At 33.4% G+C, this 26,958-nt stretch overlaps 1 protein-coding gene across 1 annotated transcript in view; it reads right to left on the bottom strand.

Annotated features, from left to right (window-relative positions):
- Positions 1-6,255: 6,255 nt before the first annotated feature.
- Positions 6,256-26,958, bottom strand: part of LOC145255685 (visual system homeobox 2-like) — a 353,145-nt gene continuing 332,442 nt past the window's right edge. Inside the window, exons 6-7 of the mRNA XM_080114250.1 lie at positions 13,953-14,133; positions 6,256-8,327 (exon numbers count right to left, since the gene is read on the bottom strand). Coding sequence (XP_079970376.1) covers positions 7,498-8,327; positions 13,953-14,133 — 1,011 coding nt within the window. The 3' untranslated portion in view covers positions 6,256-7,497. The remainder of the gene's footprint in view (positions 8,328-13,952; positions 14,134-26,958) is intronic.

Below are 26,958 nucleotides of genomic sequence, written 5' to 3'. Positions count from 1 at the left end.
AAATTAACAAAATAACGCAAGCGTATAAAGCAATGTTCTTTGTGTAAACTAACGGAGCTTAGACGTTTGTACGTTTAGTCATTGTAGTTTCGCTTGCTTACCTTGGCAGAAACCAAACTGCGTGACGGTTAGAATCGTTGACTGCCCCCTAGGAGGTCGAGTTTCAATCCTGTATTAAGGTATATGCTTGTCTATTCATGAAACTTATTTGCTTTTTTCTAAATAACTTCGTGATAGTGTTAATAAGTAACACATTCGATATTTTTGAGCCATCGTTTCGCATATGAATATTAAAAATATAGCAAAGCCGACATATAACAAATGCGAAACGATATCTAAAAATATCCAATAAATTACTTACTAACCTTATCGGTATTTTTTACGACCTGCCCCAGCGTAGTATAAACACCCCAACCACTCTATGTTGAGAACGGCTTTCGGAATAAACATAACCAACTTATCAATATATCAAACACTAACCTTATCACGTAATCATGTGTGAAACTTGAGAAGACATTCAGACCGTCCGAATCAACACAGAAGATTCTAATATTCACGAAACATTTTAGGGACGTCTTTGCGTAACAGTTATTTATAAGGATAAATAAAAAAATTCATTTGACACGGGCCTATTAAAACTGAAAGATATCTTACATTATTAACGTATCTAAAATTATATATATATATATATATATATATATATATATATATATATATATATATATATATATATATATATATATATTCAGGTTTAAGATGTCCAAAGTCGGGACTAATGAATACAGCGAGGTTGTTAGATAGTGCTCAATAACAAGAGCAAAAAATTATTTATTCGAGGGTAAACAGTTACATGTGGTCGTTACAAACAGCCATCTGTTTTAGTCGGTGAGTCTTCGTCAGAGAACCCTGAACCCATCGACGTCACAAAAAAGGGGAAAGAAAAAGGAAAAAAGGAAAAAAATAACTTTGTTTTAAGAGCTCTTTTTTCCTTTTATCCCCCTATTTTATGGCGTACATGGATTCAGGGTCGCCTAACGAAGTCTCATTGACTGAAACAGATGGCTGTTTGTAGCGACCATATGTAACTGTTTACCTTCGAATAAATAAATAATATATATATATATATATATATATATATATATATATATATATATATATGAAAATAAAATAATATTTGTAAGTATGAGTATTATTAAATAAATCCTGTCTTAAGTTACCGTCACAATAGATAGAGCATTAATAAATGTTATATTATGTAATGCATTATAAAATGTTCGCCACAAGGGTTACAATATGTGAGTATATATAATGTAAGGTGTTTTTATCTGTCATGGGTTCATTTTCTTATATATATATATATATATATATATATATATATATATATATATATATATATATATATATATATATATATCTTTAAATATCGTTAAATATTATAGGGAACGTGTGTCACCATATTTTTTCCTTGAATTTTTATAGATTTTCGCTTAGTTTACGAGTTTCAAGCTGGAACTGGCGCATGAATTTCCTGTACTCTTTGGATATCCTTCTACTTCCGGTATCTTCCGGAGCCACGTTCGCGCGGGGTGGGGGGCGGTTATGGAGTAAATAACATATATTATTTTATGCTTAGTAATAGATGAGTTGGGAACCGAGAGGTTTGGTGGTTTAACACCGAGAGATACACAATGAGTAGGGCGAATTTATCTGCCAGATCAAGCCGGAAACAAATGAAAATTTGCATCGTGAAAAACATAAAGTAAAAAATATGGCGACACAAGAAATATTTAATTAAGATATGCTTCCAGAAAAAATGCTGCATATATATATATATATATGTGTGTGTGTGTGTGTGTGTGTTTTATGTGTGCGTGTGCGTGCGTGCGTGTGTGATATATATATATATATATATATATATATATATATATATATATATATATATATATATATATATATATAAACGAAAATATCCAAAAAGTGTCTTGCTGTATACTATACAATTGTATGTTTGTGTGTGCGTGTGATTTATATGCGTGAGTTCTCTGAGTTTTTTTTTTTTTTATTTATTAATTTGCAAAAAAACTGAGGGTATCAATGGATCAAATTGCTGACGTCACACAGTCTGCTGACTTGAAATCACTAACTCATAGGTCAACTCAGCAGGATGGCGCTGACCGTCTTCAATTTTGGATTAGTCAGCGATTCACTTTCTACCAGTCATATTTGGTGAATCTTGATAGTTCGTCTTCCAGCTTATCTTTCTCATCAAACTTTGGAGATTAAAACTAAATCGCTCTTTTCTTGTACTTGGTCCTCTCTTGCCATCTCCAAGAAAGAATTATGTCTCTGTCCTTCTCATTATTAATATTTCTCTCATTTTCGACCAGAGCATATCGTAATAAAATTTTAGAAGTCAATTATTAACAGACACGCACACATACATACAAATATATATATATATATATATATATATATATATATAGTTATTTATTTATTATTCATTATATGTACAAAAATATATGTGAAATCACATATATAGGTATCAATAATATATATATATATATATATATATATATATATATATATATATATATATATACATTTAAAAATCGGCTTTTAGTCGATTCTGGGATTTGATTTGCAGTTGTATAATGTGCTCGATGCTTTCTGAGACAGAACAATAATTTTAGATAAATACGTTGCATTTTGTTCCGTCAGCAAATTCACATGCTCTTACGGACGATCTTCAGACGATCCAATCTCGGAATTTAGGGTCGTATTTACAATGACATCGTTTTCCGGCCTGAATACGGTTGAATATTAATCATCCAATTCGCAATTTATGGGATCATTTTATATTATTTCATTTATTTACTTTTTTGATCTTCATTCTTTCCTTTATTTTTGTATTTCAATATTAATCCGACCCAAATATCTGGGATTGAAGTGTTGAACGATCGCTCGCGAGCGTGTGAAAACATTGTCACAAGATAAAAGAACATATATATATATATATATATATATATATATACATATATATATATATATATGCACACCCATACACATATACATGCACATACACTCATATATATATATATATATATATATATATATATATATATATATATATATATATATATATATATATATAAATATATATATATATATATATTCACATTCCGGCATTATGTTTGTTAATATAACTCGGCTGAAGTTAATTAGCGAAGTAGCCTCGTAATTGTTTTGTATTTTTTCAATACGTTTTGCATTTTAAACGTTTAAATTGAAACATAGCTTCCAATGGATATTGCACAGACTTTATTTATAACGGAAATTCTTTTTGGAAGCAAGAAACATTTGAAAAAAGACATCATGTTTCTGCATGTATAATATCATACTCAACTATTATATATATATATATATATATATATATATATATATATATATATATATATGTGTGTGTGTGTGTGTATACGTATATAGATATATATATTTATGTATGTATATGCGTATATATATATTTATGTATATATACGTATATATATATGTATGTATATATATATACATATATATATATATATTTGTGTGTGTATTTTAACAGGAAACACGAATTGCGACGTTTATTATTGCATAAAATTGAATAGGAGGCTTTAGTCTTTTGTTCATCACTGTTTTTCTTGGGAATATTGATGGATGTTTGTAAAGGAAGCAAAGAAAATGTTCAATATCTGTTTAGGAGCTTGTCTGAAACGTACTAAAAAAAAAAGAATTTCTTCCCGGTTTCAAAAACGATATATATATATATATATATATATATATATATATATATATATATATATATATATATATATATATATATAAGCATGTGTGTATTTATGTCTATGTGTGTGTGCGCCTCTATGTATCAATGTTATTTTTTCTAGCAGAATCATTAGATCCCATCGATACATCATGTATTGTTCAACCCAGTTTAGTTTTATTTTATCAAATTTTATTCATCGTTTATGATCAGGTTTTTTCTTATTTTCGCGCTTATAAATGTTGTTTCTCTCCTTGTAAGTCCATTTGATGCTCGTTTCCATTGCACAATCTATTGTTCTACATATTACTTTTTCTCTATTTTTTCTGACTGCTATTTGACAGATTATTCTTTACATTCAATGCGTAAGAAATTGTTAACCTTTTTCACGTCCTCATGCTTTGTCTTGGCAATCCAAACCTTCTTGCATTAAAATACTTTCCACGTTTTTTTCATGATTAAAAATGTGTGCTGATGTAAATGACTTTCTTATACTCTTAGCCAAATTAAAAAAATAAGTCCGTACATTCATAGTAGATTAACGGTAATATCTTCTAGAGTTTTAAAGCAACCATTCTTTCGCCCGTGTTCGAATCTTCATGAAGACATTTCAGTTCAAATATAAATAAAAGTCAATTTGTTGTTCAAGAATCTCTACTCTCCAACCAAAAGTATTAATGTCATATTCAATGTTTTTTTTTTGTTTTGTTTTTTACTCGGGAAGGAATTTTGTTTTTCAAAAGTCATTTGCGTTTTGCAATAATTTTTTTTTTTAAGAATTCGACGCAAAATCAATCCCCTTGCGTATCCCCTACTGTATCTTCAAATAGTCCAAAATTTTACACGTGTAACATTTTTTTAAAAGAATTATTTTTTTCTGCAATAATTTAAATGAAAAGGGGGATTTAACAATATAATCACACAAAGCTCGTCAGTTGAATGGTAATAAAAGATATGGAATCAAATATCAGATGAAACGAAACCAATGAAAACTCAAAATGATAAAATGCACGTAAAATATAGATGATCTTAGTCAAAATACATAAACTACATATTCGACCGTATGTTATTTTTACATTGAATAAAACATAATGCATACATTAGTTTAAATTGATTGTTAATTCCGTTTAGTATTGTCATGTTTACAATTGAGTTTGTTTTGCTTCATGTGTTATTTTATTTCAGTCAAAATTTAATCAATCAACAATCATTTTTTTATGATATTTTGTGTCTGTTTTAAATTTACAACCATGTATTATGCACCTCGAAAAAGAAAAAAAGATTCTTCTCTATTAAATATTCTCATTAAATCAAAATTTGTATTTTTTTTTTATAAGGGTGTACATTTTTTTTTCAGAGTAGATATCTTAAACGTTTTTCCAAATTAATAAAATTCCATAACAGAGATGATTTCAATTCAACAAAGTTTTAGATGTTTTTCCTGATTAATCTCTTTTTGTCATATCAATGTCTTCTCTCATTAAAAAAATGTTTGTCCAATGTGAAACGTTCTATTTATTTATTTTTTTAAATAATCCACATAAACATTTGTGATTTGCTTAAACTAAGAAATAGTAAATGTTTAGTTCGTAACTCGACTCAAAGCCCTTATTATCACCAATTCACCAATTCACCAACTTGATATTGCTCTTCTTGCGGTGCAGTTTTATATTTAACGTACATCTTATTGGTTTTAACATCCTCTCTTTCTTTTCAACTGTATAGTTACAGTGTATTCCAATTAAATTTATAAAGTCAAGCGTGACCCTTTTCTGTTTTTTTTTTAAATAGAAAGTCAATTTGGTATGATAACGTTAAAATTGATCTACTGCTTTGTGGGTATTTTGTTTCCGTTGTTTGTAAGTTGAGCTCCACACAACTCGAACTGATTCAACCTAAGTTCATCGTTCATTTAGAGAATTTTTTTTTTTAGTTCCCGTCCAGAAAGCATCACATTTAATCATCTTAAATAAAACAGTGTCGCATTATTTTTGACCTGAAATGTATCTTCAACATTGTTTTGAAATTAAATTGCAGTTACAATAATCACATTAACACACCGATTCTCGTTAGATCACCGAAGTTGAACTTAGTCAGAACCATATGGGTGCTGTGTCACAAAAGGTCTTGTCACATTAACAGGAGCATGGATTTGTTTTCCAGTTTTGTGTCTAATTTTGAATCAACTTAGATAAATGTCAGTTTACTTAACTTAAATTTGATTCCACTTTCTGCGGCTCAGATCTGTGGTGATCCGGATCATATTGTTAATAAATTCGTTAAGATAAAACCCTATTTAAAGATTAAGATTGAAATACATGCTTGAAACATATTTTGATCTCCGATGTTTTTTCTGTTGGATCGCACTGGCTTTATTTACATGAAAATGTCCATCATTACACTTTTACACTTGTCACATATACATTTTAAAAAGCAATGTCAGTATTTGAGTCACATTTTCTTTCTTTTTCTTTTTGGATACGTATTCTGTCATTTGAAACTGAGTTAGCTCAAATATCATGTAATTTCGTTCAGTATTTCAGCTGATCATTGATGATTATAGACTATATTTAAAAAAACACACACACAGTCAGAAATTGACTTCAGCAAATAACTTGCCGTTTGAGTTTGATGTAAAGAAATCTCGCGATAATCAAGATGATTTATTATGTGCCGTTTAGCATCATAAACCAATACAGTCCGAGTGAGTGAACTCTTAATTAACTTTAATGCCGCTGTTGGACTATCAAGTGGATCACAGTATAAATTTTTGTTTACGCCTTGTTTTCTGCCAGCGTAGTAAAAGTGTATTCGCCTTGAACAGAGGCTGATTTGGGCCAAATGTAGGAGACGACGAAACCAAAATTTCAATGAATATTATTAAAATATCTATAAAGATTTTGGTCTCGTATTTTTTTGTTCAATTTAAAATTCGAATATAATTCCAGTCATTTGATTTTACTCATGTCCTAAATATCACTGCTAGTAGCTTACTTTCTTTCTGACTGACCACAAATTAGGAAGCTATATTTCATCCTACAATCCGAATGTAGACGCGAGCGGCAGTATCTGTGAAGACATAGGTTTTTATCATACAAAATTTGAAAAAAATTCATTAAATTCATGTTTAACGGATCTGAGCCCAATACCAGTAGGATTTTTTTTTTCTGAACTGTTGTGTTCTCCCTATTAGATGAGAGGACAGATAAATATTTTTTCCAGGAGAGAGAATCAATCATATTTGATATTCATGTTTGTTATTGCAGTCATCATTTTATTGGAGATGGGAAAGAAAAGAGCGAATAATTTTGTGTATTTTTATTAACTGCCGCTTTGTTTTTATTAAATGCAGCGATGCCTTTTTAATGCTTCTCTTTTGTGTGTTGCGTGCGTTTTTTTTTAAACATTTATTACATGGTATTTCTTGTTGCTCTTTAGGATTCATGCTTTGAGCTTTTTGTCTTAACGATGCAATCCTCGTCTCCGGTCTCTACAACTTCGTCCATCGAGTCGTCGTCAATTTGGTTGCGGACGACGCCTCTAGCAGTCGACATACTCGTGTGATTTATAAGGTTTAGAGCTGAGCAGGTTGTGTTCTGAATTGACACAGTGTCGATTTCATTATCAAAATGGTCGTCGAGGGGTGGCGTCGGATCTCGCCCAGCGAACGGACTGGACAAGGGTCGCCAGATTGATGGTCATTTGTTGACCGGTTCGTCGTTCTCTAAGTCGATGAAACCGTGATGGGTCTGGTGGTGTGGTTGTGGGTGAACGGGCCGGCTGCGAAGCGGTGGTTCCGGCGACACGTGCGAATGGTGCGAGTGGGGGTGGTGATGGCGGTGGTGGTGGTGGTTCGTGTGCTGATGGCTGTGATGTCCTGGATGGTGATGGTGATGATGATGGTGATGGCCTGGAAGCTGATGAAGGGGCCCGCCTTCTGCCTTTCCGCTGCTGCTGCTACCACCACCACTGCCGCCGCCGCTGCTGCTGATGCTACTGCTAGGAGACTCAAACCGGCTCTCGTACACGTCGCTATCGTTTCCTCCGTCGTCTGCGTCGATCGAGGATCTTGAGGCTTGCGGTCCTGGACCAGAAGCCGTCCCGGAACCAGACCCTGAAGTCGACCCTGATCCCGACGGTTGCCGACTGTCTGTGTAACAGTCCCCGCTTCCGGCGTTGACATTGCTGCTGCTGTTTCCGGTTCTGCTTCCCGTCGCATTTGCAGAGCTGGTCCCACTTAAAAGACCACCGCTGCCACTAACTGCACCGCTTAAACTGATGGGGCTTCCCGTGCCGCCGCTGGTTGTGCCGCCGCTGTTGATCCTGTCTTTGTCCTGGATGTCTCGTTTGAGGCGAGCGCTGTGCTCCTGGGCCTTGGCTCGTAATACGGCGATGCTTTCCGATCTTAATTCCTCCTTGTCCCTTGTTGGTTGGCTGGTCGGGTTACTCGTCTCCGTTTTATTATCATCGCTGCCTTCTTCGGCTTCTTTTAGCTTTTCAGCTGCCTCAAGAGATTTCTTATGCATACCTGAAAAGAAAAATGATAAATATATATATATATATATATTATGTTGCAGAGTTCTGAACAAAACGATAGATAATTTGTAGTATTTTGACTATTCGGATTTCGGTACTCTCTGACCATTTTCAGGTATGATTCGTCGAACTAGGGGATCTTTATGCCCAACTCGGGAATCTATACGGAAATTCGAACAATTTTTTTTTATTTTAATCCAAGAGTTCCTGCAGTGTCGGCCAAGCTCACACTGTTATCACTTTTCGTTTTTCGTACTTCAACAGAAAGTGCTATGAGCTCATTAGAGCACTTTCTGTTGAAGTACTTGCAAAAACGAAAAGTGATAAAGGTGTGAGCTTGACCGACACTGCAGGAACTCTTCACCGCCTCCTAATGTAAACAGAATTTTTGTGAAATGTTAAACTGCAGAGGCACCTGTTCACAACTATACAAGTTGTATAATGAAAAAAGAACGAAAAACAAAAGTATCCTTTTGTAAACTTACTAACAGCATAATTAGCGTCCTAAATTATGAGATGAAAAAATGAACGCATCTCTTAGTAAAAAAAAAGGCGCCAATTTTTGGGAGTGCTGAAAACGAATATCATAGTTAAATTTGTTTTATGATATGAAGAAATTACTAGGTGACCAGAAAGTGGGTGCTCATTTTACGTTAAATTTATATGAGAAAGTGATCCCCCACTTTTTGAAAACGTAATTTCTTCATATCATGAAAACTACTTATCTGCCCCAAATTTAAACGTAATATTCGTTTTCAGCACCACCGAAACCCGTTAAAAGTCGTCATTTTAAAGTTTTTGAGGAAGTTGGAAAGAAACTTGACATTGACCCCAAAAATTAAGACCTATTTTTGTGTCCTAATACGTTTAAGCAGTCTTTATAAATAATATGAAAGAAGAAATTTGGAAAAAAAGAAATTTATATTCTAGCGTGGGGGATAACTTTTCTATATAAATTTAACGTAAAATGAGCACCCACTGTATGGCCACAAAGCGTTCAACTAGACATGTCATCTCTAGCATTTTTTTCAAGTTTGGCGATTGAGGGGGGGGGTGCAAAACATGACAAATACACCAATTTTTAGTTTTTTGTGGTGGGGGCGGGAATTACATTTGAAACATAAAATAACGATAAATTTAATTAATTTTTATGAAACCATTCTGTACTTTCACCTAACAATTTTATAAACAGAACGAACCCCAAAATATTACAAATTCAATTTTTCGGGGATGGGGGTGAGGGGAGGATTACATTCGAAATATAAAATAACGAAAAATGCCATTTAATTGTTTTTGGAATTACTTTTTGGTAGATCTTTTTTTTTCTTTTTTTTTTTTAAACAAAATTTGTAATGATTTATTTTTAATTATCTTTTTTTTGGGGGGGGGGTGCTCAATATCCGGAGAATAGTTTCTTCTCTTTGTAGCCCTTCTGCCGAAATATCTAGTGGATAGGGTATCACATACTTCTTTTTGGGGGCGATTATATTTACATGTTTTCATCCGTTCTTTTATTTTTGTTGTGAGGGTATCCACGTTGCCCATGATGAAAATGATTAGTATACCGGTGTGTTTCAAACAGAACTTCATGTCAATCCAAGCAACGCTGGGTACCCATGCTAGTATATATATATATATATATATATATATATATATATGTATTATTAAATAGTATAATGCACATAAAATAATATTAAATAGTATAAATAAATAGTCTCTCGCTCCTAGACAAAATCCAAAAGAGAGTCTCCGACCTGATAGGTCCTGAATTGTCATTTAAGCTTCAGCCTCTGTCCCACCGACGAAATGTTGCATCCCTCTGCCTGTTCTACAAGTATTTTAATAGTGAAGGCTCTGACAGACTGCAAACACTTGTGCCCCCACGACGTAAATACCCTCAACAAACCCGATAAGGAGCTAAAACCCATCCCTACACAGTAGAGATCCATAGATGTAAGAAAGCTTTCTACTCCGGTAGTTTCTTTCCCAGAACCGCTACATTTTGGAATTCCATTGCAGGCCCCTGCTTCCCCAACTGTACTGACACACGGAAGTTCAAGTGTAACGTGAACTGACAGCTTGCTGCCTAACTCCCTACATAGTACCCCAGTAGCTTATGTGCCTTGTTTGGGGTGAAAATTTAATAAAATAAATAAATAAATAAATAAATACACCCAAGAAAAAAATAAGGGCGACCCATTCACATACATATATGAATAAGAACAAGATTATAACTCTTATAACTCTTAAAAACCGCTAACGTAGCGGAAAAACGAAATAACAGCGTTTCGAAGTTGTTAATACCGCTAAAAAATGCCAACAACAAATCTCTCTCTCTCTCTCTCTCTCTCTATCTCTCTCTCTCTCTCTCTCTCTCTCTCTCTCTCTCTCTCTCTCTACAAGGATCATTTGCAAGATAATTGTAATTTACGGTTAATTAAAATAATTACAATGGATTTGTTTTAACTTCTAAGTATAAAATTTAAGGAATAGTTTAGCATGTATTCTATAGATATGCAGGGTTACGCACACATATACGTGTGTGTGTGCATGTGTGTACATGTGTGCGCGCGTGCGCGCGTATGTGTGTGCGCGCACGCGCGTGTGTGTGTGAATATTCTGAAACCCCACCAATCATGTTCCGGTAATATCTAAATCCTATTCTTCCAAATTAAAATTGTATGTTTCGTTATTAATTAAATTTGTTTATTTCTATATAATCTCCTCACAAGCACAAAGCTGCATATTGGTTGTAATTTGGGCGACAACTCGCCTTCTCACTGTGTTAATGAGTATAACATATCTAAATAAACAGGACATCGTCTCTGAAACGGGTGTACACTATTTGTGTGCGTTTTTGTCTTGAATTCTTGGAATACGTAAATGAGCTTATACTAATTCATTAAATTTATTTAGCCCACATTTAATCTATCTATCTATCTCTCTCTCTCTCTCTCTCCCTTATTCTCTTTCTTTCTTTCTCTTTCTCTCTCTCTCTCTCTCTCTATATATATATATTTAAAATATGTATATATATATCGATATATATATATATATATATATATATATATATATATAGAGAGAGAGAGAGAGAGAGAGATGTATATTTATATATATATATAAAAGTGTCCAAAAGTAAAAACTCATTGAATATTGTTGACAGTGCTCAATAAAATAATATCATTTTTTTTTCAATTTAGGAAAACTAAATTACCTTATGTTGCTGCTATTACTCAATTTCATTTATTTTCCTTTAAAGAAAGAACAGAGGCTTCCGTGGCCTGATTAAATCCTTTTAGATTAAACAGTAAATTTATTGTAGCGACAAATAGTAATTTCTTTTCTTAACTTGGATAATATATATACATATATATATATATATATATATATATGTATATATATATATGTATATATGTATATGTATGTATGTATGTGTGTGTATGTATGTATGTGTGTGTGTGTAGATTAAATATATATTCGTTGCTACATAGTGAGTAAGGAACGCATATGATTTTGTATGTAAACATTTTTATTTAGGTGAGGTGTACCTTTAGCAAAAAACCTTCCATAAAAAAAAAACTTTTAAAATAAACGAGATAAAAAAAAACTTTTAAAATAAACGAGATAAAAAAAAACTTTTAAAATAAACGAGATAAAAAAAAAACTTTTAAAATAAACGAGATAAAAAAAAACTTTTAAAATAAACGAGATAAAAAAAAACTTTTAAAATAAACGAGATAAAAAAAACACTTTTAAAATAAACGAGATAAAAAAAAAACTTTTAAAATAAACGAGATAAAAAAAAACTTTTAAAATAAACGAGATAAAAAAAAAACTTTTAAAATAAACGAGATAAAAAAAACTTTTAAAATAAACGAGATAAAAAAAAACTTTTAAAATAAACGAGATAAAAAAAACACTTTTAAAATAAACGAGATAAAAAAAAACTTTTAAAATAAACGAGATAAAAAAAAACTTTTAAAATAAACGAGATAAAAAAAAACTTTTAAAATAAACGAGATAAAAAAAAACTTTTAAAATAAACGAGATAAAAAAAAACTTTTAAAATAAACGAGATAAAAAAAACACTTTTAAAATAAACGAGATAAAAAAAAACTTTTAAAATAAACGAGATAAAAAAAAAACACTTTTAAAATAAACGAGATAAAAAAAACACACTTTGTAAAGGATCATTTGCAAGATAATTGTAATTTACGGTTAATCAAAATAATTACAATGGATTTGTTTTAACTTCTAAGTATAAAATTTAAGGAATAGTTTAGCATGTATTCTATACATATACAGGGTGACCCCCCCCCTAAAAAAAGCTAAATGTAGGCCATCTAGAACATATGATGTAGAACAGAGAAAAAAAGGCCAAAGACTCTAGTATTTTGATGTGATGTTTTAAGTATAATAAACTAGTTATGACCAAAGTTTCATTTCATTCGGACAAAACACTGAGAAACGGGGCCTAACTAGAGTTGGGGCCCATTTTAGGGGGGGGGTCAATCTGTATATTTATATAGACAAAAGAAATCATAGGAAAATTAAAATCAACCAAGCCAGCTTAGATCACTCTGATTGACGTTAAAAGCATTTAAAAACACTAAATGATTAAATCTCAACTGTATTTAAATCTCAACTGTATTGTAACGGAATGGACTAGGTCCTTGCTAATGAAGTCAGGCATAACTTCTACTGCCGGGTTCGAATCTAATAATAATTATTATAGTAAATTATTAAATAATTATATATATATATATATATATATATATATATATATATATATATATAGATAGATATATATCTGTGTGTTCGTTCCATATGGACCCGTAAACGGTTGAGTCGATTTTATGACATTTCACACAAAGGTACTTTTTGTGTCTGGCAGTGTTCTTAGATAGGTTTTGTGTTGAAATGTCTTCGATAAGTATCGATAATCAAAATAATCCGATGAAAGAAGGAAAAGGTTGTTTTGACCAAATTTTACACCTTACACAGCCTAACATCACCAGTGAATTGGAGAATTTATATACCACACAAACCGAAAGATCCGACATATAAAATCAACAGTAGGTTCTTTGGTATGACAGGGGCGTGTTTGAAATGTATGTTTCTGTTTAAAGTACGATTGAAGCATGCTACTTGACTTTTGCGTTTTAAATTTTAATGCAAGTCATTATATTTAAAAAAATAATTTTATAAAGTCAACGTAGGCTACAATATATTGTGAACTTAGTCTCTGCGAGAGACATGCGATGTTTCCGTCATGTGCATCGCGATGGGTCCCCAATTAGAGCAGTCAATCAATCGATTTCATTGTAAAATGGCCTATTTCATTGATTTTGATGACAATAAAAATATAAGAGTGTGAAACATTCGTTGATCATCATTCAATCCCGGGCAACGTCGGGTTTCCCTGTTAGTATATATACATATATATTTATCTGTTATTAAATGGGTTTGTCGATTTTTATTTTTCTAATAGTTTTCTTTTTGCCTATATAAATAAATATATATAAAATGCATACAAAATTCTAATAAATGAAAAGGGCCAACCTGTGGGTAAATGCCCCGTGTGTGTTCAGGTATAGTTTAGCTAAATAATACTTACTTAGTAACCAAGGAGCGCATGATTCCATAATACCGTCCTTGGCACTTTTCAGAATGCTCTCCGGTAGGGGGAGTGAGTGTCTAACCATGGCTCCGTACAGTCCATATTCCGCCATAATGCTGCTTCTGCCCCAAGTTTTTTCAGTCTTTCTCCACTTAGCCCGACGGTTCTGAAACCAGACCTTTGAAAGAAAATAGAAAGGTAAACATTTTTTAATAATATTATTATTATTATTATTAGTAGTAGTAGTAGTAGTAGTAGTAATAATAATAATAATAATAATAATAATAATAATAATAATACCAAAGATTGTAAAATGCTAATAAGAGAGAGCATTGATAAATTGATAGCAATGATGAAATCTGAAATGTTAAGGAAAATTCTCGAATGCGGAAACCAATATAAACTGCGAACACTAGTAAGGAAACATTATCATAGGAATAAAACAAAAACGTAGAAAAAACACCACGACATGAACCCAGTGGGACTAAACGACTGAAACTTCCAAAAATGTCATAAACTCCGTCAAGCCCCCTTACAAAAAAAAAAAAAAAAAAAAAAAGAAAGAAAGAAGAAGAAAAACTGATAACATCAGCTTCGGATAATGCTACATAATATCGTCGTGAAGGGTCAAGGAAGATATCGACTGGAATGTTGCGGAGATTACTGGAACATTATGAGAGAGGACCACTAATATGCCAGGGAAAGTCATCAGTCGTAATCAGCTAGAAAGCAATATCAATGAAAAACAGCTGTTGCAATAACGCAAAATTATTTCCAACGGTTATCGATAGATGTGGAGAGTACTTAAAATCTGAGGGAAAATATGTTATTGCCAGTTAGAAATCACGTATAATGATTTGAGTTATAATTTGTAGTGAGTGGTTCTAATGCCACTGCCACTACTACTAAATAATAATAATAATAATAATAATAATAATAATAATAATAATAATAATAATGACGATGATGATAATAATAATAATAATAATAATGATGATAATAATAATAATAATAATAATAATAATAATAATAATAATAATAATTACTTGGTGCCTGAGGAACAGTCTAAAATACTGAAAGACAGGAAGAAATCGAATCAAAAGGCGTATTACACCATACAAAGCACAGTACTAATAAAAGCATTCAAAAAATCATTGAGAGCGGGAGCCAACCAATATAAGTTGAGACCAACAATCATGTGAGCTAAAATAGAATAGGGTTGCATAAACACATCTAGAAATATAGAAAAAATATCATCTAAAATTATAGCATACGCTTTCTAGAAAGGTTCTTCACATGATTAAGAACAGAATTTCCGCTCAGGAATCGGTTGTTCTGCTGTGTCAACAGAGGTTATATTGAAGTGTACTTGCTAAAGATACCGTCGCTTTCTTTTTATTTTGTAAGTGGGTTTCGCCTTCTTCCTGCATACATCTTCTGGCGTTTACAAATGGTAACTTATATTATGCAAAACCAGAAAGAATACCAACACATGAACGCAATTGAACGGAAATTTTAGGAAATTTCATACAATTTCTCCTCCCTGAAAGTGATCGCACCATATGAAATATTCGTAAAGGGTCAAAGAGCACGGAAAGACTAATCAAGGAGAGCACTAACCAGACCTCTACCAGTATTTCCAAAAGGTCACCCATTTAGTATTGGCCAGGCTATGGCAACACGTCAAAGGCTAGCAATGATCAAGATCTTTCTGATTCACTCTCTTCTGATCTTGAGAACGTGGTGCAACAGGGAAAGGGGTGGCTGGTTAATTTTAATGCATCGAGACCAAGCTTCTCTCCTTTCATCATTATGGCTCTGACCCCCATCACGCCCCAATTAAAATGACTAGCTCGCGTTTTGGGGAAGCTCCATATCTTGACAAGCTTCTGGGACTGACCTCCACTCCTGATCTGAAATGGAACACAAATATCAAATCTGTTGCCAAAATCGCTGGAAAAATGGTTGGATCACTCTACCGTTTCAGAAGGTATCTCAATGCCGATGCAATCGTCTATCTGTATAAAAGCCACGTACGCCATAAAATGAAGCACTGTTGCAACATCTGCAAGGGAGTTGCTCAGCGCGTCGTATCCAGCCTTGATAGAGTTCGAAACCGGCTTCAAAACCTAGTAGGTGATGCCCTTTTCTTTTCCCTGCAACCTCTTTCCCACAGAAGAAACGTTGCGAGGCTGTCTCTGCTCTATCGTTATTTTCATGACATGTGCTCGATTATACTCCAATCTATGGCCGCATATGCGAAACTTTCACAAAACACTCGACTAACTACAACCACTATATATGATTTCCCCCACACTTTATCCGTGCCTAAATCTAAGTGCACATTCCATGAACAAAGCTTCTTTCCCAAAACTGCTGCAGGTCTGTTGTACAGTTTAATACAGCATAGTAACCTTCAAATCCAATGCAAACAAATTCTTGTAAAGCCATCCCCATAAATAATCAAATTCTACCCAATTTACACCATTAAGGATTTCTTAACAACCATCTTACATTCATTAATAAATGATAATCCTCGATTAGCCGTTGGGCCTTGATAAGTGGTGACACCCAAGCAAAAAAAAAAAAAGACTTAATGTCGTTTAACTCCAATTATATAATGGGATGATGCCGTGTATGATACTTTCTATAATGGAATCATGCCGTGGTTTATGCCGTATGAAAAGAACGTGTTATAGTATCTATAAGTTCTTAGAGATTTATCTCTCTCACAATCTGCGTAAACGATGCAGGAAGCTTCGGCTGCAAGGTTTATTGTAGCATGCCGGCAATTTTGTTTTTTTGTTATGCCATTTCCTCAAAGTATTCCATATATATATATATTGACCTCTACTGGGGAGAATGGTGATCTCATCACCAGACTTTCTTCCTGCCGATATACATATCAGATCAATATGTAGATTCTACACAGACCAACATTTCTATTATATTGTCAATTGAGATGCAAATGCATTCCTTCAGAAAAGTATCTAATCTCGAACCACAATCAAAGTTTCGTCAGTGAGGTATTTCGTGAATAAACTCACTACATCACTGCCATCTAGTTGTAATGGATGGGAACATTCTCTATTATTTCCACGAAGTGAGCTGAATTCTGATATGGTGAGTAATTTGCATATGATTGGGATGATTATGTCTACCAAGAATCGGCTCAATGGATGGCACGCTGAACCTTAGTCGATTCGATTTGTTTTTTACTAGATTTTCGCGATGCCTCCGTTCAGTCTCGAAAGACAAAGGATATCCCCTGTAGGGGCAGTTGCGCGTGTAATACTGAGGCAAGGGTTGCGCAATCCCTACCACACTTCTCCTGAATTGGTACTGTTTGAGTCCAGTGGCAAGGAGGACGACTGGAAACAATGCCGAGATAAGCGGGGAGCACATGCAGCACCTGAAAGCCCCAAATGGTCACCCATTTGGTACTGACCAGGTTCAACATTGCTTAACTTCAGTGATCCAGCGGGAACCGGTGTGTCAATGTGATTATGTCGTATATTTTTATTTTTTTACTAGAATCAATTAAGAAAACCAAACTGAACACACTTGGATAATACTCGCGAGATTTAGTTTTTCGCCAACATAACGCTGCTAATCATGCGATTTATTACGTCAGAGAGGAAGCAAGGTAGATGCGGCTGAAGTCTGTGGTAATCGTTTAGATTCACTTTCCTAACAAAAATATTGTTAAATGCTTGAAATAACTTTTCATATAACGTTTCTTCTGTTCGTTGACCATCTGACTTTTCGCCATTTGATGGTCAAGAAATAACAGCGAAGTGGCGAACCGATAAGGGAAAACGTCATCACATCGCTTGAGTAGACATGGCCGAAAATCACGCATGCGTCGCTTGTACAGGAAGTGGCTCATTTCACGACGTAACGCTTTCCATGGAAGCATTTTCGGTCTGTCGGCCATGTTTGTGGAAATGGTACTTACCACTCGACGTCATCTCTACTGTTGCCCGCGGGGAAGATTTGCGACGAAATAATTTATTAATAACAATACTCTCTCTCTCTCTCTCTCTCTCTCTCTCTCTCTCTCTCTCTCTCTCTCTCTCTCTCTCTCGAAATGGTGAGAGTGATATATAGGGTGTTTCAGAAGATATTATTCTCTCTGCATTGCTGTAAAGTAGGTATTAGTTAGAATTAATTAAAAAATGTTTTAAAACTTTTATTCTAGCCAAACAATGCACCTTGATACTCAGATGTAAATCACTACTGTAATTAGTTTTAAGAATTTAGGAATTATACGAAGAGGTGAGTTGCGTAGCAAAATGTTTAATCATATTACATTTAAATTTCTGCAAGAAAAAGAGAATTTCAAAAGCTATAACCTTTTTATTACAAAGGAGTAATCTATTATTAAGGCTCGGAGACCACTCGAGGATAAGGTTTAATAAGTGTACGGTAGTCATTGAAACAATAGCGTCGTAATCGATAGTAATGGAGATTTGATACATTGGATTATTTAAGGAGACGGTTCATCGAGAATTTGTTTTCGTTGGACTTGAAGACAACCATATTGTAATAATCTGGAAAGCAAGCAAACGAAACAGAGTTCCACAGGCGTGTAGTTCTAAGAAAGAAGCTTTGTTTATGGAATATACATTTAGGTTTCGGCACAGATAAAGAGTGAGAGAAATTATTGATAGTGTTTCCAGCTAGACGAGTGTTTTTCGTGAAAGTTTGGCGATGAGAGTAAGAATTCGGCCATATAAGGACCTCTACAGTAAAGAGTTTGTTTGTCGCAATTAATGTTGAGAGGTACAAGTGCGGAAAATTCATCGAAGCACATTCCGTTGATATACTTGTAAAACAAGTACATATATTCAATATTGCAGAGATGGTACAGGTTGAAGATTTTGGTTAGTGCGGGACCTATTAAGTACGAGACTGGTCATGTACATTGTCCCAGAGGGAGAGGTTACTGACTCGTACACCAGCCCGGCTGTGGCAATAATACTCCATGCATGGACGAATGATGGATTTACATGGATATAGGATACTGTAAGTGCGAGAAGTTTTCTAGCCCTGTAGAGGGAGTTTACCTTCTTTGAAGCAGACATGGTAGTATCTTTTATCCGTTTATTCCATTTAATGTTCTTCGTAAAAGTTTAAGCAGATGATTTTGAACATTGGATTTTCGAAAAGAAGGCTAAAGTATTACAACTTACAAACGCCATATAATTTTTTGTTAGGTTTTTGAAAACGAGGTCTTATAAAACCTGAACAAGCCGCCTAAATAGAATAATTGAGTGCCAATGCGCGAAAATATTAAAGGAATTGTTTTGTTGGTTAATCCAGCTGAATTGATTGTCATGGACAGTAGGACAGGATTCTAAACGGATATCATTTTGAGCAACTGATATCAAAATAATATAAGGTGATAAGTGTAATTATACAATACTATAAAAATGCAGAAAAAAAAAACAGACGAAAGGTAGACAAAATACAACGTAGGTTGCCAAGACAACAACGTAGGAATTGGAGAGCACTCGGCCATGTTTGTGAGTATTCTGCACCTGGCGGTGAAAACATTTGATATAAATATATTCAGAATAATTTTCAAAAAAGAAATTTGTGATTGCACAAATTTTATAATACATTCTCAAATTGTTTCTATTTTACGCTCATCATCAAACAAACACGAAAGGAGAATGAAACTACAGATGTGTTCAGCATTTCAAATATCAAACTTGCATGTTTTTCGTCAATGCAACTAATTCTGTGCCTGTCCGACGTTGTGGATGATATTTAGAAGCAGGCATTAATATATTGCATTTTCTTCTTGATATATATATATATATATATATATATATATATATATATATATATATATATATATATATATATATATACAGGGTGTATATATATATATATATATATATATATACAGGGTGTCCACAAAGTCTGGCTACATTATGTAGCCAGACTTTGTGGAAGCATCCTCTAGATTATGTAGCCAGACTTTGTGGGCACCCTTTATATATATATATATATATATATATATATATATATATATATATATATATTCGTATTCCTGTCTATTTGTTTATTCAGAATTTGATTAATGTATACAAAACGTGTCTTACTTTAATCTTTCATTTATTTCCTTATATAGTACGATACTTAGAAAAATATACAATTAAGAGATCAACTTATTAGCATATGACATTAAGAAAAATTGATTTTACTAAATAGCGTTATTTTAGTTAATGTTTTTAGCGAGAGAATTATTTTTAGTATTCTATTTAAAATTGTTATTTAATAAATTTTAAACAACAATTATATTGATAATATATTTTATTTAATTTATTTTGCAATTAATATTTCCAACGGCGACCTTTTTTAAAACATTTTTAGAGTTATTTTCCCCTAGATCCTATCCATAAAAAACAAACATTTACCAAATATCGTTTGGTGATTTCATTAAGTTTCTAGCTGGAAAAATAATTCCGTGTACGTAGGAAAAATGTTTGGCTTTTATTGTTATTTTTTAAATGTTAAAAAAAAAACACCACTTACAAAAAAAACTAAAAAGATTTCGTTTGTTGGTTTTATTTTATTCCTTACGGCAATACAGAAATTGGTAAATTTTTTCCACGTAATTCAGCGTCGTTTAATACCAAAAAAAATGAAGATCTACTGCCCTCCTCTAAATTCCACAATTTACACTTTTTCTTTCTTTTTTCGCGTTAATTTCATCGATTACAAACTTAATTTTCTTAGTAGAAATGTAACATTATACGACGTGACCCAACAGCGTTTAACACTTAAAAAAATGGAAATCTACTTTTTTTCAGCCTAATACATTTAAACGCCCTTTATAAATATTATTTTTTGGCCACCAAGCGTTCAACGAGACATGTCACCTCTAGCATTTTTCAAGTTGGCGATTGAAGGGGACGGCAAAATCTGATAAATACAATTTGTTTTTTTTTCTGGTGGAGGGAATTAGATTGGAAACATAAAATAACGATACATTTAATTATTTTTTTATGAGACCATTCTCTACTTTCATCGAACAATTTATTAAACAAAACAAAGCCCACAATATCATAAAACAACAAATAAAAAGCAAATCGAAAAGCACCACCTAAAAAAAGCAAATCTAAAATTTCCTTTATTTACAAAAAAAGCCAGTAAAAAAAGTGTCCTTACAAAAAATAAAGGTAAATGTGTAGTTTAGCGGCTTTAATTATTTGACAGACAAAAATGTTTAAAAACTATTTTTTTATATAAAACATTATTAGACTCAAAGGCTGAAATGAAACAAAAAAAATTCATTTTTATGTTTTTTAAATATGTTTTGTTAGACTAAATGTGCACGCCTTACACGTTTAAAATTTGGCCTTTTTTTAGGTTTGGCAGATTAGCTTTTTAATGCCAAATTTGGCCTTTTTACGCTCTTTCATTACAAAAAAAATATGGCGACCACAAAAATAGTTCATGAAAGAGCTTAAAAAGGCCAATCTGCCAAACCTTAGAAAGGCCAAATTTTAAAAGCAATATAGCGGCCTCGAATAATAAATATAAATGATAAAAAAAAATAATAAAAATGAATTTTTTTGTGGTTTTATTTCAGCCTTTGGTCTAACAATGTGTTTTATATAAAAATAGTTTTTATATTTTTTGTCTGGCAAATAATTTACGCCGCTAAACTACACATTTACCAAAATAAAAAATAAATGAACACATTAATGTTTATAAACGTTATTTTTCTAAGGTTCACAAAATCGTGAGTTTTCTGAGGATAGGGATCACTTCTGCAGAAATATCTAGTGGAGAGGGTATCAGATACTTCTTGGGGGCGGGGGCGATTACATTTACATTACTTTATCCGTTCTTTATTTTTGAAATTGTTGTGGGAGTATCCACGTTACCCATGATGAAAATGATTAGCATAGCAGGTGTATTTCAAACGGAACTTCATGTAAACCCAGACAATATATATGTATAGCTGTACATTTTAGAAATTTGGAATTTTTTTTAAAAAGTGGGGAGTGGTATAGCGTTGTGAAAGAGAGCATTTTTATGATGGCATACAGACGTTGATATATTCAAAAAATATAATGCAACACATATAATAACGGGGGAGGGGTCACCCGCCTTTGCTCGGGCGTAAAATAGGCTTAAATGTGATATTTTAATTTGTCCAAATTTCATATCTATTATAATAGAATCGTTATCCAAAAATTGAAAATAAAAATATTTGGGTGCCATCAGCTAGAATCGAAACCAAAACTGTAGCAGCGATACACGCATATAAAGTGTTAAAAATTAAAAAGTAAAAAAAAACTATGATGAATGTACAAAATGTATAATATTTTTGTTTTCTATTTTGACCCATCTTTGACCTCTTAAAACTACTTTAAACGGGCTAAAGACCCATAAAAAACGGTTCCTAAAAATTAAATCATTTGAGGCATTGGCGCCGCTCTGTGACTTTTAGTTTCTGGGAAGATAGAGTTTGAAAGCATGGAAACAGACAGACAGACAGACAGACATATAACCTGATATATATATATATATATATATATATATATATATATATATATATATATATATATATATATATACACACAGAGGGAAAGAGAGAAGTTTATGAATATGTGTATATATATGTATATATATATATATGTGGGTGTGTGTGTATGTGTGTGTATGTGTGTGTGTGTGTGTGTGTGTGTGTGTGTGTGTGTGTGTGTGTGTGTGTGTGTGTGTGTGCGTGCGCGTGAGTGTTTGCCTGTCCAGGATTTTGTCCGACATTTAAAAGCAGGTATTTGTACATTGCATTTTCTGTTTTCATAATCTTTTGAAAAAACATATATATATATATATATATATATATATATATATATATATATATATATATATATATATATATATATATATACTACTGGTACCATGTAACCCAGTACTACCTGTCTCATGGTCGGGTCAGCGGCGACTAACCTGGTTCCCCACCAGACTTGTTTGGTGAGGAGGGCGGGGGGCTAGTCTTCTTCAAGGATTAAAAAACAAGACCCTCCAAAGTGCGAATAAACCCCTTTTCGGGGTGAACGGCCAACTAGCACCATGTGTGTGTATGTGCGTATTGGGATGAAGAGGACTCCCGTAAGCCGTGGTGAAGGCCACCTTTCTAGGAGAAGTAAATCTCTGATTTAAAAAACAATAAAGCGGGAGACCAGTGCCCGCATTAAGCTGGTATGGAGTTTAACTTGTTGCTGGCTATCTTGCTCTTGCTTGTTGCTGGATCTCAACAATTGAACCGTGAGAGAGAGACTTAGCTGTCGTACAAAGCTAAGACTCTGTAACATCATCTGTGTATAGATACTCCCTCAGGAATTTGTCTATTATAATGGTCCTTTGACGATGGAAGTCATTTTTGGGCTCATGGACTTTAAGTGTCTGAGGGAGTGACATTCGTCTGACAAGACGTTGCAATCATTATATATATATATATATATATATATATATATATATATATATATTGCTGCGCGCACACACACACACACACACACACACACACACATATATATATATATGCATAAATAGAGAAAAAGACAGAGAGGGAGGTGGGGAAGGGGAGAGAGATTGTGAAGAGGTACACTTTTGTGTGTATTTTTTATTATTTCTCTGTTCCAAACTTTTGTTAACGGTGGTTATTCAAATAAAGCTCGAGGACATATATATTATAATTACCGTTCAAAAACCAGATGGATGTGTTTTATACTCATAGTATTTCATTCATGTGCATATGGAGTACGTCTTACATGCATTTCGTTGAATTGAGGAAATTCATCAAACAACTCATCAGAAACAGATATGTACTCCTCGGTAAAAGCGCACGGACACACAAACACACATATATATATATATATATATATATATATATATATATATATATATATGGGGGGTATGTGTGTGAGTGTGTGTGTGTGTGTGTGCGTGTGTGTGTGTGTGTGTGTGTGTGCAGTGGAGTGTTGTGTGTTTGTGTGCAATTTCTCTAACATTAGAAAATAACACACATATGTAATGAACACATTTTAATAATATTTGTCCTTATATTTCGAAGCAAGAATTCCGCAACCTCAACGGCACCTCATCTATCGACAATTCAGTTACAAGGAGAAATTCTATACGACAGAAAGCGATGCTGTTATATGCGGGGAAACCTCTTTATCATGTGCCTAAGTAGTCGACCACCAAGCTGTCCTTCTATCTCTTTCACTCTCACTCAGCCCCCACCCCTCTCTCTCTCTCGTGCTCTCTCTCTGTCTGTCTCTCTCTCTCTGTTTCCTTCTCTCTCTATTTCTTGCCATAGACTGAAATAATTAACAATTTACATCCTGCCAGAGAAGACGGATTAGCTTCTGCAGAATGTGAAAAACATGCCGTCCTAATCCGCCCACCTTCTGACCAAAGCGGACGTCTTCAGCTTCCCAGACCTCTTGACAGTCTCCTAAGCTATTTTGTCCTGGCAACTTCCTCGCCACGTCTTCCCATCATGCCCCGCTTCTTCCGTTGCCAACTCTCTTTGTCTAATAGAGAAGCCTGTTGAGGCGTGAATTAACAAGCTCCCAATTTATCGCCTGTAGGACCAGCCGGACCACCAAGTCCGCGCCGACCACGGCCGTTCTAATTAACCAACTGATACTCTTTCCGACTGGTCGCCAATATTACAAGGCTCAACGAACTCGGCCCTTCCACGCAAGTAACTTTGCCAGTCGCCAGCAATGGCGCCGAACTCAAACCATTTCTTCTTCGTTTTATTTGAAACTCTTGCTTGACACACGAGAGACGACGACGCCACTCGTCTCCAATCTACTCAACAATTTAGTTCTTCTTTTTCTCCTAGCTTTTCCCAGCTTCTTTCTCATCTTCTCTCTTCTTATACCGCTTTCTCTTTCTTTTTTTTTAGACTTATCTTTCTTTTATAAGTGTTAGCTCATTACTGTCATAGTTTATCTGTTTTGCTTTTCTTCTTCTTCTTCTTCTTCTTCTTTACATTTTACTATTTCTTCTAATCTTTTCTCTCTTTTTTCTTTCTTTTGGTTCATCTTCGTCTTTTTTATCCCCCCCCCGTGCTTTGTTCTCTTTTCTTTTTATCTTCCTTTCTTTCTCACTTTTGTGTCTATTAGTCTTCTTCTTCTTCTTCTTCTTCTTCTTCTTCTTCTTCCGTTTCTCCTCCCCCCTTCTTTCATTTCTCTCTGTTCTTATTCACATTTTTCTTTCTGTCTATTGTTCTCTTTCTTTTTATCATTTACATCATTTCTTTCTGTCTGTCTTTCCTTTTCATCATCATCATCATCATCATCATCATCATCATCATCATCATCATCATCATCATCATCTTCTTCTTCTTCTTCTTGGATTCTTTTTTTCCTTCTTTTCTTATTTTTTCTTATTTGCTGACGTTTCTTTTGCTTTTTCTTCGTTTTTGTTGCTCCCTTTCTTTGTCTGTTTTTCCCCCTTTCCCCCCCCCTCTTCCTTCCTCTTTTTATGTCCACTCTTCATCTTTTTTCCTTCTCTATGTTTTCATAATCTTTCTTTTTATTTTATTTTTTTTTTTACATTTTTGTCTTTTCCACGTTTCATAATTTTGGTTTCTGACTTTTCGTTTTCATCTTCGGTTCCAGTAATCTTCTACAATGACTAGTTCACAACAAGTATCAAATGCCGACATAAAAAAAAAATAGTTGATATTCCTTAAAACTCTTCTTATTCTCCCCCCTCTTAATTTTTTCTCATTCTTTCTTTAAATGTGGTTGATAAATTCTTTTTTCAATAGTTCATCTTTCCTCTTTTCTTTCCCTTCCTTTTCGTTCTTTTGTCCTTTTTGTTGTTTTTTTTTGTTCTTTTTGTTCTTTTTTCCTTCTTTCTTTTTTCTTTTTATTCTTGTATTTTCTTTCTTTCTGTATCTTCTTATTTCTATCTTTTACATTTTCCTATATGAATATTTTCTTCGCTTTTTCTCATTCTTTCTTATATTTGCATAGTCTTTTTCTTTCATCCCTTACTTTCTATTTCCTTTTTTTTTATTTAGTTATTTATTCATTACTCCATTTTTATTCGACCTGCGAAATTTCTATTTTCCTTCTGCCTTTTTATCCTAATTTATTTTTCCTTTCTTTCTATTTTGTATTTCTTTCGTTTTCCTTCTTCCTCCATTTTATTTCGTTTTTCATTTTCCTTCTCATCGTTTTTCCTTCATTTCTATCCGACTCCTTTCTAATTCCATCCCATAAATGCCTCCCTTTTCTCTGTTTGCTTCGCTTTTCTTTCCCCTCTTTCGGAGGACCGACCTTTCAAACATTGACTAGAAATAGTCATCAATCTTTGCATCACGTGACCCTGTCATCATCCACGTCTCATCCTCATCAACGACAACTCCCCGCCGCACCGTTGGCCAGAAGTCTATTCGCCAACGAAAACCCCGACGCGAAACATTGCCAGCTTCACAACCCCAACCCGAGTAACTTCGAATTGTGTCTCGTGTTGCAAACTCACGTCAGCATCATTACAAAGTGACGATTAGAGAAAACAGACACCCTTGAAACTCTTCGAAATGTTACGCTTGAATACTACATGTTCAGATCATAAAAAATACTTTAAGAAAGTGTTACCTGTAAATGTTTTAGAATGGTGTTCAGTTTTTTTATGTGTGTTTAACGTTTAAGAGTTTTACCATGATTTTAATGCAAATAATCTTATTTAAAAATATGTTTTACGAATTTTAAGGCGAGATAGTGGTAATTATATAGTCAACATACTAATTGGCAAAGCAAACTATATATATGGAAAATTTTTAATCAAGGGCAATAAATAACTGCCAAGCTAAAAAAAATCACTTAACACCTCCTTACTAATGGCAGCTTAAACACGAAAAACAGCATTCCTCTTCCCCTTCTCACACCTACAAAAAAAATCTACTGCTCACATTCACAAAGGATACACTTCAATTTTTCCCGGAATGTAG

Source organism: Euprymna scolopes, chromosome 31 (assembly GCF_053919585.1).
Source record: "Euprymna scolopes isolate OS-2025 chromosome 31, ASM5391958v1, whole genome shotgun sequence".
NCBI classification, from domain to species: Eukaryota; Metazoa; Mollusca; class Cephalopoda; order Sepiida; family Sepiolidae; genus Euprymna; species Euprymna scolopes.
The sequence above is the reverse complement of the archived record's forward strand: the minus strand, read 5'-3'. Positions and strand labels throughout refer to the sequence as shown.